Source organism: Lampris incognitus, chromosome 1 (genome assembly GCF_029633865.1).
Source record: "Lampris incognitus isolate fLamInc1 chromosome 1, fLamInc1.hap2, whole genome shotgun sequence".
NCBI classification, from domain to species: Eukaryota; Metazoa; Chordata; class Actinopteri; order Lampriformes; family Lampridae; genus Lampris; species Lampris incognitus.
Window position 1 is genome coordinate 52535761 of NC_079211.1, and position 12590 is coordinate 52548350.

Below are 12590 nucleotides of genomic sequence, written 5' to 3' on the forward strand. Positions count from 1 at the left end.
GCCACCACTGCCGGGTCCACGTCCTCCGACGTCGGCTGCAGAGGCTCCGATGCCACACTCTGCACAGAGAACCGTCTGGTAGCCAGCAGGACCCGATCGGCCTCCTCAGCCAAACCTCGGCAGTCACCAGCGGCCAGACACGGGGAGTTAGCCAAAGCCGCGCGCACAGGAGACGGAAGCTGGCGCAGGAAAACGTGCGGGAAAAGGAACCCACCTTCGTCTGAGCCTAGCAGCGACAGCATATTGTCCATGAGATCCACAGCCGTCCCGTCACCCAAACCGGATAGGGAAAGGATTCTATCTGCCCTCTCCGCGGCAGATAGGCTGTACCTCCGGAGCAGAAGATGTTTGAGGGCGACGTATTTACCGTGTTCCGGGGGGGGGCGCAACAGCTGCATGGCCCGGCGTGTGGACTGCTGGTCCAGCGCAGCAACGACCAAATAGTATCTGGAGTCGTCCGCGGAGATTCCACGCAGGTGGAACAGCGCCTCGACATGCTGGAACCACGAAGCCGGGTCGCTCTGCCAGAACTCTGGGAGCTTCACAGCCACGGCGAGAACGGCCGGCTGTGAGAGTTGGGGCGGCGTGGCCGAAGTGGATTCACACTCTTCTTCCGCTCCAAACATGTTCAATTCGGGGTCAACAATGTGGCAGGATGAGGAAAAACGACGAAGGCGAGTTTGCTGTTTATTCCTCAACTCCAAAAACCAAAACCGCAGCAGGAACAACCCTGCACCAGCGAGCCCGGGAACGTAAACCACGCCCCCAGCTCACAGTCCTGCTGGGTGAGAGGCATAGCCCCTAGTGTCCGCCACACCAGTCCTGTTAGGGGAAGACCCAAAGAGCTGTAAGTTAGCAGCAGTCTATGTTGCTGCCTGCCATAAAGTGAGGGACAGTGAGTGTAAGTTAGTAGCAGTCTGTGTTGCTGCTGCCATAAAGTGGGGGACAGTGAGTGTAAGTTAGCAGTAGTCTATGTTGCTTTCTGCCATAAAGTGAGGGACAGTAAGTGTAAGTTAGCAGCCGTCTACGTTGCTGCCTGCCATAAAGTGAGGCACAGTGAGTGTAAGTTAGCAGCAGCCTATGTTGCTGCCTGCCATAAAGTGAGGCACAGTGAGTGTAAGTTAGCAGCAGCCTATGTTGCTGCCTGCCATAAAGTGAGGCACAGTGAGTGTAAGTTAGCAGCAGCCTATGTTGCTGCCTGCCATAAAGTGAGGCACAGTGAGTGTAAGTTAGCAGCAGCCTATGTTGCTGTCTGCCATGAAGTAAGGCACAGTGAGTGTAAGTTAGCAGCAGCCTATGTTGCTGCCTGCCATAAAGCGAGGCACAGTGAGTGACAGTCACCTGATACACGCTTTTGCTGCCATATTCGATGCCATATTCGATAACAGTATGTTCTTTTGTTTTGTACTAATCTTTGCAGTATTATGTTTCTTTGTTGTGTTATGCTTCTTTGTTGTGTTATGCTTCTTTGTTGTGTTATGCTTCTTTGTTGTACTGTGTTTATTTGTAGTACTAGGTTTCTTTGTTGTAGTATGTTTGTTTACAATGGTGTTTTCCAATTGATGTTTGGCCTTTTTTCCCCTCTTTTTTCAGTGTTTGGACACTTGCTTTGGCAATATGTACATTGTTATGTCATGCCAATAAAGCCATTTGAATTGAATTGAATTGAGAAAGAGAGCAAAAGAGAGTCAGAGAGAGTCAGAGAGAGAGAGAGAGAGAGAGAGAGAGAGAGCGACAGAGTGAGGAACAGAGAGAGCGAGAGCAAGAGAGAGAGAGAGCGAGCATGCATGATGTTTGTGTGTGTGTTGAGAGTTTCATGAAGTCGCATCATCAGAAGAGTGTGGCAGCACAGCCATAATCTTCTTCTCTGAATAATCCCCCCGCTAAGATGCAAATCCCCTGATAAATCAGAGGAAACAGCATAAACAAAGATATATAACAAGTTAATAAATCTGGTCGCATTGTTGGAGGGGAATCAGATAATCCTTTTGGACAGTGTGTAATCTTGCAGACATCATCAGTCCTTGAATGCAACGCTCCCTGGGAGACAAATGGGGCAATAAACGACGCAAATTATCCAGCTCCGATATTATTATGAAAGAGATCTTCATACAACGGATACACAGACTGCATGCACGTAAGCCTGCACCAACACACACACACACACACACACACACACACACACACACACACACACACACACACACACGGTCAAAATAATTAGATCCTAATTGTTGACATTGCGTGTCTTTTTAAAGAGGCTAGGCAATGCTTATGATTTAATAATAATTGATGGTGATGAAATACACAACATGAACAATACCAGCTGTATCACTTGTGTTGGTCATTTGGGGATTCTGCAAGCTGCTTTCATAGACTCCTAGTTCACCCAAGCCTCGTGTGAGTGGATTTGGCCCTCCCCTATAAACACCACTGTGGAAACCTTGACATGTAGCGTCAACAATAATGTCTAATTACTAATGTTTCAAAAAGTCCTCCAAGCCATATGGCCACATAGGGGGTTTGTTGCTACCCTGCAACGCTGCTAATTATGAAGTACTCATTGGAGGACGTTGGCACTATTATTGTTCATGCAAAGTGAACATGTAAAAATAAGCAAACATAGCTCGGGACGATTTGTGAAGAAACCAACGGTTTACAAGAGTATAAATAATTCGTGCACTCCCCCATCTCTTGGCTCGTTGCATTTTGATTGCTAACAAAGGTCAAAGGTCATATGATGACGAGGCACCCGAGACACCAGATTGTCGTTATTTACATGACAAGGGGGCCAAGAACTGAGCCTTGAGGGACACCACAACTAAATTGAGCCACTGACAAAGTACTCATCGTATTTTGATTGGTAACGAAGGTCAAAGGTCATATGATGACAAGACACCCGGGACACCAGATTGTCGTTATTTACGCGATCCTGTTTACCCGACATCAATACACACAGTCTTATCCTTGGGGGGGACTTTAACTGTGTCCTGCCGGGGTGTCCGGGTAGCATAGCAGTCCATTCCGTTGCCTGCCAACACAGGGATCTGTCACAGCCTCTCGCCCTTGACATCAAAGCGTTCGCCCTTGACACCTGCTGACCCCCCCTGTCAAAGCCTCTCTCCCTTGACTTCAAAGCAATCAGCCTCTCGCCCTTGACATCAAAGCGTTCGCCCCTGACACCAGCTGGCCATCAAAGCAGTCAGCCGCTCTCCCTCGACATCAAAGCGATCATCACCCTTAAAAAGCCTCCACTGTGGTCCAGTCTTCACTGGAACGTCGCCTTTCATGGACTTTGCCTGCCTGCCTGCCTACCTGCCACTGAGCCGACTCCTGCTCTACCCCTGAGATCGGTTACTTCAATAAAGACTGGATTCTTCCCTTACCTGGTTGTCCCGTCTGCTTTTGGGTTCTTTCCTGATACGTGACAGTACGTTCCAGCCACTATGGACCCAGCAGACCACTCCACCACAGACCTGGCCACGGTCTGCCAGGCTGTAGCCAACCAGGGGTCCTCGGCCAGCACAGCCAGGTGCTACAGGGGATGGCTGACGCCCTCCGTGGGCTCAGCTCAAAGATCTCCGGAATCCAGACCCAACTTAGTGCCTCCGCTAGCCCGGGATCCGCCCCTCCAGCTCCGCCACCCCCAGCGCCATCAACTTTGGCTAAGGAACCATGGGTTGCCCCACCCGATAAGTATGATGGAGATTTTGGACTTTGTCGCCCTTTTTTAATGCAGTGTGAGATTGTGTTTAACGAGCAGCCCCAGTCATATTCCACGGATGGAGCCAAGGTCGCTTACATCATGGGTCTTCTCCGGGGAAGTGCCCTGGATTGGGCTACAGCGGTGTGGGAAATGCGGGCCTCCATGTCCTCATCCTACGCTGAGTTCACCACTGCTTTTCGCCAGGTTTTTCATCATCCCGTACAGGGAAAGGATGCGTCAAAAAGACTGATCTCTCTCCGCCAGGGTTCCCGCAGCGTCGTCGACTATTCAGTTGAGTTCCGTACGCTATCAGCGTAGAGCGGATGGAACAACGAGTCCCTCCAGGCTGGCTTTTCCAACGGGCTAAGCGAATCCATAAAGGACGAATTGGTTTCCTACCCCGAGCCTGGAGGGTTGGAGAATTGGTTACCCTGGCCATTCGTGTGGACAACCGTCTCCGGGAGCGGAGGCGAGAGAGGACACGCCGCTTTCCTGGTCACAACAACTTACCACGGGCCACACCTCCAAACTCTGGGGGCCGAGCTCGCTCGACTGAGGTTGCCGTCCTCCGAGAAAGCCCGAGGCGTGACTCTTCCCCAGCTTCGGAGCCGATGCAACTCGGCCGCTTCCGGCTCAACCCGGAGGAGCGTCAACGCCGCATCACCGAGAACAGCTGCTTGTATTGTGGTCAGCCTGGTCACTTTCTCGCCTCCTGCCCTCACCGTCCGTCAAACTAGCAGGCTCACGAGGGAGGGGGAGGATCCTCGTGAGCCCAACTGTCTGCCCTCTGTCTCCTCGTCCACATACCCAGTTGCAAGCTACCATCAGTTTTAAAGGTCAGTCCACTAAACTTTTGGCTTTAATTGACTCTGGAGCTGATGAAAGCTTTTTGGATGCAAGTGTTGTGAAGCAGCTAGGTCTTGCCACTGTGAGTCTGGACCAGCCTCTTGAAGCTAATGCCCTGGATGGACGTCTCCTGGCCCGGATAACCTCTAAGACCGAGCCTGTGCGCCTCCTGTTGTCGGGAAACCATCAAGAGGAGCTAAGTTTTTTCGTTATCAATTCTCCCTTTGTTCCCATTATACTTGGTCATCCCTGGCTGGTTAAGCATAGTCCCCATATTGATTGGTCATCGGCCAGAATTTCAAGTTGGAGTCCCGTCTGTCATGCCATATGCCTCCAGTCTGCTCTGCCTCAGTCTGTCCCCTGTCAGGTGTCAAGCTCTGAGACCTCTGACCTGTCACTGGTGCCTCCAGAGTACCATGACCTCCAAGCCGTGTTCAACAAGTAGCAAGCTCTCTCTCTCCCTGCCTCCTCATCGCCCCTATGATTGCGCTATTGACCTGCTGCCGGGCACTCCCCTCCCCAGCAGCCGCCTATATAGCCTCTCCAAGCCTGAGCGGGAGTCCATGGAGAGATACATCAAGGACTCCTTGGCTGCTGGTCTTATTCGCCCGTCATCATCACCCCTTGGTGCGGGGTTCTTTTTTGTGGCCAAGAAGGACAAGACCCTCCGGCCGTGTATTGACTATAGAGGCCTAAATAACATCACAGTCAAGAATAAGTACCCTCTGCCCCTCATGACTTCCGCTTTTGATTCTCTCCAGGGAGCCACAGTGTTCACTAAACTAGAGCTCCGCAATGCTTACCACCTGGTCCGGGTTCGAGACGGAGATGAATGGAAGACTGCCTTCAACACCCCCCTGGGGCATTTTGAATATCTGGTGATGCCATTTGGCCTCACTAATGCCCCAGCTGTCTTCCAGAGTCTTGTCAATGATGTCCTACGTGACATGTTGGATCGTTTCGTTTTTGTTTACCTGGATGATATCCTGATTTTTTCCAGAGACCTGTCAGAGCATGTCATGCACGTCCGCCAAGTCCTTCAACAGCTTCTGGAGAACCGCCTTTTCGTAAAGGCAGAGAAGTGCGAATTCCATGCCCCTTCAGTCACCTTCCTGGGCTACATCGTGGCCGATGGGCAAGTGAGAATGGACCTCGCCAAAGTCAGAGCGGTTCTTGAGTGGCCAAGCCCGACCAGCCGTAAGCAGCTTCAGAGGGTCCTCGGGTTTGCCAACTTCTACAGACGGTTCATCCGCAACTACAGCCGCGTTGCGGCCCCACTAACCACTTTTACCTCCACCTCCAGACCGTTCCTGTGGACCCCTTTAGCAGAGGCAGCTTTCCAAGCCCTCAAGCACCGCTTCACCACAGCTCCTATCCTCATCCAGCCAGACCCAACCCAGCAGTTCGTTGTAGAAGTGGACGCCTCTGAGATTGGGGTGGGGGCGGTCCTTTCTCAGCGTTCCGGTGAGGATGGCAAGACACACCCCTGTGCCTTCCTGTCTCGCCGCCTCTCCCCAGCTGAAAGGAACTATGATGTGGGGAATCGTGAGCTCCTGGCGGTGAAATTGGCACTGGAAGAATGGCGACATTTTCTGGAGGGGTCGGAGCTTCCTTTTATAGTGTGGACTGACCATAAGAACCTGGAATACATCCAGTCACCAAAGCGACTCACCGCGCGCCAAGCCAGGTGGGCGCTCTTTTTTGGTCGTTTTAATTTTTCTTTGACGTACAGACCTGGCTCCAGGAATGCCAAGCCCGATGCTCTGTCTCGTGTGCATGGGGAGGAGTCTGAGCCCAAGCTCCAACCTGACACCATCGTTCCCTCTACCTGTGTGGTTGCGGCTGCGGCTGTCACCTGGAACATTGAAAGGGAGGTCATGGCAGCACAACAGACTCAGCCTGACCCAGGTAACGGTCCCCCTGGGCGCTTGTTTGTTCCAGATGCTGTTAAATCTAGTGTGTTGCAGTGGGCTCACTCTTCCAAGCTTACCTGCCATCCTGGAGTAACCCGGACCCTAGCCTTCCTCCGCAGGCGGTTCTGGTGGCCTTCCATGACGGAGGATACTGGGTCTTTTGTTTCTGCCTGTCCTGTTTGTGCCCAGAATAAGCCCTCCACTCGGGCCAGTTCCAGTCTGCTGCGCCCCCTGCCTGTTCCACACCGTCCCTGGTCGCATCTGTCCTTGGATTTCGTCTCTGGTCTGCCCGCCTCCGACGGTAACACCGTTGTACTGACTGTTGTTGATCGCTTCAGTAAATTTGTTCACTTTTTGCCCTTGTCTAGACTGCCTTCGGCCCGAGAGACTGCGGATCTGCTGGTCAGGGAGGTTTTCTGGGTCCACAGTCTCCCCCGTGATATCGTGTCTGACCATGGCCCCCAGTTCACTTCTGCTGTCTGGAAGGCTTTCTGCTCTGCCATCGGTGCCACCGTCAGCCTGTCATCAGGGTTCCATCCTCAGACCAACGGCCAGGCCGAGAGGGCCAACCAGGCATTGGAGACGGTTCTCCGCTGTTTGGTGTCTGCCAACCCATCCTCTTGGTCCTCACAACTTCCCTGGGTAGAATATGCCCATAACACCCTTCCATTGTCTGCTACTGGGTTGTCCCCTTTTCAATGCCTTTACAGCTATCAGCCTCCCCTTTTTCCTTCGCAAGAGGTAGACATTCCGGTTACGTCTGTCCAGGCCCATGTCCGTTGGTGCCGTCGGACCTGGCGGCAAGCCCGTGCCGCACTGCTCAGGACCTCCGGCCGTTACCAGCGCTTGGCGGATCGTCATCGCACCCCTGCTCCGGACTACTCCCCCGGTGACCAGGTATGGCTCTCTACCAAGGATCTACCCTTGAAATCGGATGCTAAGAAACTGTCCCCCAGGTATATTGGTCCCTTTCCCATTGTCAAAGTCATTAACCCCTCGGTGGTCCGTCTGAAGCTGCCCCGCACTCTCCGAGTTCACCCTTCCTTCCATGTGCCCTGCCTCAAACCTGTCTCTACCAGCCCTCTAGTTCCTCCAGCCCCCCCACCCCCACCTTCTCGTATAATCAATGATCATCCGGCTTACACCGTTCGTCGTCTCCTGGACTCTCGGCGTTGCGGTCTGCAGTATCTCGTGTACTGGGAGGGATATGGCCCGGAGGAGAGGTGTTGGGTCCCTCGTCGCCTGGTCCTGGACGCGAACCTCATCCGGGACTTCCAAAGGACGCACCCTGACGGGTCTGGTAGGTCGCCCGGTGGCGCCCCTCGGAGGGGGGGTACTGTCACAGCCTCTCGCCCTTGACATCAAAGCGTTCGCCCTTGACACCTGCTGACCCCCCCTGTCAAAGCCTCTCTCCCTTGACTTCAAAGCAATCAGCCTCTCGCCCTTGACATCAAAGCGTTCGCCCCTGACACCAGCTGGCCATCAAAGCAGTCAGCCGCTCTCCCTCGACATCAAAGCAATCGTCACCCTTAAAAAGCCTCCACTGTGGTCCAGTCTTCGCTGGAACGTCGCCTTTCATGGACTTCTGCCTGCCTACCTGCCACTGAGCTGACTCCTGCTCTACCCCTGAGATCGGTTACTTCAATAAAGACTGGATTCTTCCCTTACCTGGTTGTCCCGTCTGCTTTTGGGTTCTTTCCTGATACGTGACAGGATCACCAGTTTGAATCCCCACATTACCTCCGGCTTGGTTTGGCGTCCTACAGACTCAATTGGCCGTGTCTGGGGTGGGAAACCGGATGTGGGCATGTGTCCTGGTCACTGCACTAGCGCCTTCTCTGATCGATCGGGGCGCCTATTAGGCGGGGGGGGGACTGGGGGGAATAGCGTGATCCTCGCACGTGCCACATCTCCCTGGCAAAACTCCTCACTGTCAGGTGAAAAGAAGCGGCTGGTGACTCCACATGCATCAGAGGAGGCATGTGGTAGTCTGCAGCCCTCCCCGGATCAGCAGAGGGGGTGGAGCAGTGACCGGGACGGCTCGGAAGAGTGGAGTAATTGGCCAAGTACAATTGGGGAGAAAAGGGGGGGAAATAAAAAAAAGAAAAGGTCCTGTCCACCACTCTTGATTGATCATAGCTCACCAGACCCTGCTCCTCTCTCTAAACATTCTACTATTATTAAGACATTTCTAAACTCCTACGGAGTATTGGATGTTTAGCGTTTTCTAAATACCACAGCTCATGACGGTTAATTTTTTCCCCTATGTTCGTAAGACATACTCTCGGATTGATTACTTTTTACTAGACAATAAACTGCTCTCAACAGTTCGAAGATGCAGTTACCAGGCTGTCGTAATCTCAGACCATGCCCCATTGACCCAAGCTAACTTACAAACCAACCCTTATCTCACCCACTGTGGAGCTTTAACACTGTCGTACTTTCTGATGAAGCGTTCATCACATTCCTGTCTAATCAAAATATTTAATTTCTCAAAATAAATGTAACCCCAGACATATCGATGGCAACCTTATGGCAGACATGAAAAGCTTACATATATGAGGGGTCGAATTATGTCTTACTATGCACGAACATGTAAAATGCAACATATTGATGCCTTACAGGATGAAATCCTGGAACCTGATAGAACTTGTGCCACTTCCCCAGCGCCCGACCCATATAAAAACATCTTTCACCTCAAACAGAATTTGAAGTTTTGTCAACCTGACAAGCAGAGCACCTCCTTTTGAACTCACGCCCCAGTAATGATGAACACGGGGAGAAGCCCAGTAAATTCTTTCACATCAGCTTTGCCAGGCTTCAGCTAGTAGCAATTCATACTCCCTCGGGTACACACACTGCTGACCATGATGAAATAGATGATACATTTCATAATTTTTATTCAAAACTTTATGCTTTTTGACCCTCCTCCCGAAGATCAGTCATTCATTATGAATTATTTTTTTCCAAAAACTTGAGACCCCCTCCATTGATGTGAGTGTTAAAGATAGACTTGAGGAGCCCATCTCCGAAACCGAAATAATAAGAGCAACTGGAACCCTGCAGAGTGGCAAGTCTCCGGGGCCAGACGGTTTCCCACCGAATTTTATCAGAACTTTTCAAAGCTTCTTTCCTCACTGTCGGCCCAAACGTTTGACGAATCCTTTATCTGTCACTCGCTCACTCCGAGGCCTCAATTTCTGTATTGTTCAAGAAGGACAAGACCCCCCTTGATTGGAAAAATTACCAATCTATTTTTCCCCCTTTTTATCCCCAGTTGTACCTGGCCAATTACCCCACTCTTCCGAGCTGTTCCCGGTCCCTGCTCCACCCCCTCTGCCGAGCCTGGAAGGGCTGCAGACTACCACATGCCTCCTCTCATACATGTGGAGTCACCAGCCACTTCTTTACACCTGACAGTGAGGAGTTTCACCAGGCGGACGTAGCGCGTGGGAAGATCACGCTATTTCCCCCCCAGTTCCCCCTCCCCCCTGAACAGGCGCCCCGACCGACCAGAGGAGGCGCTAGTGCAACGACTAGGACACATAGCCACATCCGGCTTCCGACCCGCAGACACGGCCAATTGTGTCTGTAGGGACGCCCGACGAAGCTGAAGGTAACAGGGATTCGAACCACCAATCCCCGTGTTGGTAGGCAACGGAATAGACCGTCACGCCATCCGGACCACCCTGACTCCACTTCATTTCTATGAAGGTTCAGGTTTCCCTGCGCTCACACTGGCAGCAACTTTATCGCTGTAGCCAAGTTGCTGTGTCATTGTCGCTGGCTGCAGCCAGCTTGTGGGCATTGCTAACGTGGTTTTGAGGAAGTGGGCTACAAATGTATTGACAGGAGATGCATCAATTTTCTAAAAAAAGAATGTATATAGTTGGATGCCCGGGTGGCATCGTGGTCTGTTCTGTTGTCTACCAACACGAGGATCTGCGGTTTGAATCCCCGAGTTACCTCCGGCTTGGTTGGGCGTCCCTACAGACACAACTGGCCGTGTCTGCGGGTGGGAAGCCGGATGTGGGTATGTGTCCTGGTCGCTGCACTAGCGCCTCCTTTGGTCAGTCGGGGCGCCTGTTCGGGGGGGAGGGGGAACTGGGGGGAATAGTGTGATCCTCCCTCGCGCTACGTCCCCCTGGTGAAACTCCTCACTGTCAGGTGAAAAGAAGCGGCTGGTGACTCCACATGTATGGGAGGAGGCGTGTGGTAGTCCTCCCTGGATCGGCAGAGGGGGTGGAGCAGAGATTGGTATGTTTTGGAAGAGTGGGGTCCTAATAAATATTATAAATATACATTATATTGTGGAGGATGTAAGAAAGGAGACGAGACCGCTTCTCCCTGTGACCACACAGCCATGGGGGTCGTTTATTCCACAAAACAAACTTCTGGTCAACGGATTTATATATCCAAAACCGCGCCCCTAAGTCTACCCACAATCCCCCCTGCTAACCCCTGAACCCACTGTCTTAAAGGGACCGCCTCTCCCGCGTGCTGGATATCTAACCTCAAAGTAGGTCACTACAATATTTCATATTTATTTACATGATATATTTCCATCATATTCATCGTGGAGTTGTGTGTTTGTATTTTGTTGAAGGCAGGCCTATTAATATATCCGTGGACCCACAAGTCAGGTGCATTCCCGCTGAAAGTTGTGCTTATTTTCCTATAAACAGCGTGACACCGCCTTCTTCAGACGCTACCGTGTCACTACGGACCGCAAAGCAGCAAGCAGTTTCAGGTGGCGTGCCAGGCGGGGTGGGAGTGTGGTGGGGGATTTTGCATGGGCCTGTCGGGAGGGTGGGTGGACAGTGTGTGTGTGGGGGGGTGTTGTAGTTGTGGGTCCATTGTGTGATTGGTTTGTGCTGGAAGAATTAAGATAAGCCTTGTTTAAAAAGAGAGAGTCTTACCAGAGCATCAGCCTTGTGCTTCAGTCGCTTGGCCTCCTGCATGTGGTGGTCTGCACCGTACACCCTGCACACAGCAGCAGCGAGGAAGAAAGTCATGTTTCCACACACACTTCAGCTCACAAACAACATGTTAGCATGCTACCACTGACAGAATTACTTCTATAGATAGTAGATATACACGGCAGTAACAACGCATGACGGTGTCAAGCTTGCATAGAAGGGCACGTTCTCCTGTAATCTGAAGGAACGTTGAAGGAAGGAAATCAAAATAGAGGACGGTGACCTCTGGCATGTGTGCGCTCCTGAACAATATTGTGGATCTTTTGTGAGCGTGTGTATGTGGAGGGCACGTGTTTACGTACGTGTCGTTAAATGACAGTCGGGGTCTGCGAGGTTCCACCGGTTCCATCATTGGTTCCGACCACGTTTCCGAGTCCGAGTGCCTGTTGGCGTGGTAACTGTCTCCGGCAGGTTTGTTGCTATGAGCGTCCATCTGAAGGTGAGGAGGACAGAGTTTTAGTGCTAATTAGTATTGCAATGTCAGCATCCTGCAGATTCCCTTGAGTCTGTAATAAGTCACTTTTATGGGGGTGTGTGTGTGTTATTTTCAAGTTGGTCCTGTGTGCAAAATATCCACAACGAAGCTGGCAAGTAAACTGACGTCATAACCGACACGATCAACTGCAAAAATGAGTCCCAGATTTTTAAAATATCAATTCCCTTTTAAGTCTCTTTGTATATACAGCACATCCGGAAAGTATTCACACCCCTTCACTTTCCCCACATTTTGTTATGTTACAGCCTTATTCCAAAATGGATTAAATTCTTTTTTTTCTCATCAATCTACACACAATACCCCATAATGACAAAGTGAAAAAGGTTTTGTAGAAATTTTTGCAAATTTATTAAAAATAAAAAACTGAAATATTGCATGTACATAAGTATTCACACCCTTTACTCAGTACTTGGTTGAGGCACCCTTGACAGCGATTACAGCCTCAAGTCTTCTCGGGTATGAAGCTACAAGCTTGGCACACCTATATTTGGGGTATTTCTCCCATTCTTCTCTGCAGCTCCTCTCGAGCTCTGTAAGGTTAGATGGGGAGCGTCGCCGCACAGCTATTTCCAGGTCTTTCCAGAGATGTTCAATGGGGTTCAAGTCTGGGCTCTGGCTGGGCCACTCAAGGACATTCACAGACTTGTCCC

The 12590-nt window shown here is 51.3% G+C and overlaps 1 protein-coding gene across 1 annotated transcript in view; it reads right to left on the reverse strand.

Moving 5' to 3' along the window:
• aff2 (AF4/FMR2 family, member 2) overlaps positions 1-12590 on the reverse strand; it is a 238501-nt gene that overhangs the window by 19928 nt on the left and 205983 nt on the right. The window contains exons 20-21 of the mRNA XM_056277911.1: positions 11747-11877; positions 11385-11448 (exon numbers count right to left, since the gene is read on the reverse strand). Of these exons, the coding sequence (XP_056133886.1) occupies positions 11385-11448; positions 11747-11877 (195 nt within the window). The remainder of the gene's footprint in view (positions 1-11384; positions 11449-11746; positions 11878-12590) is intronic.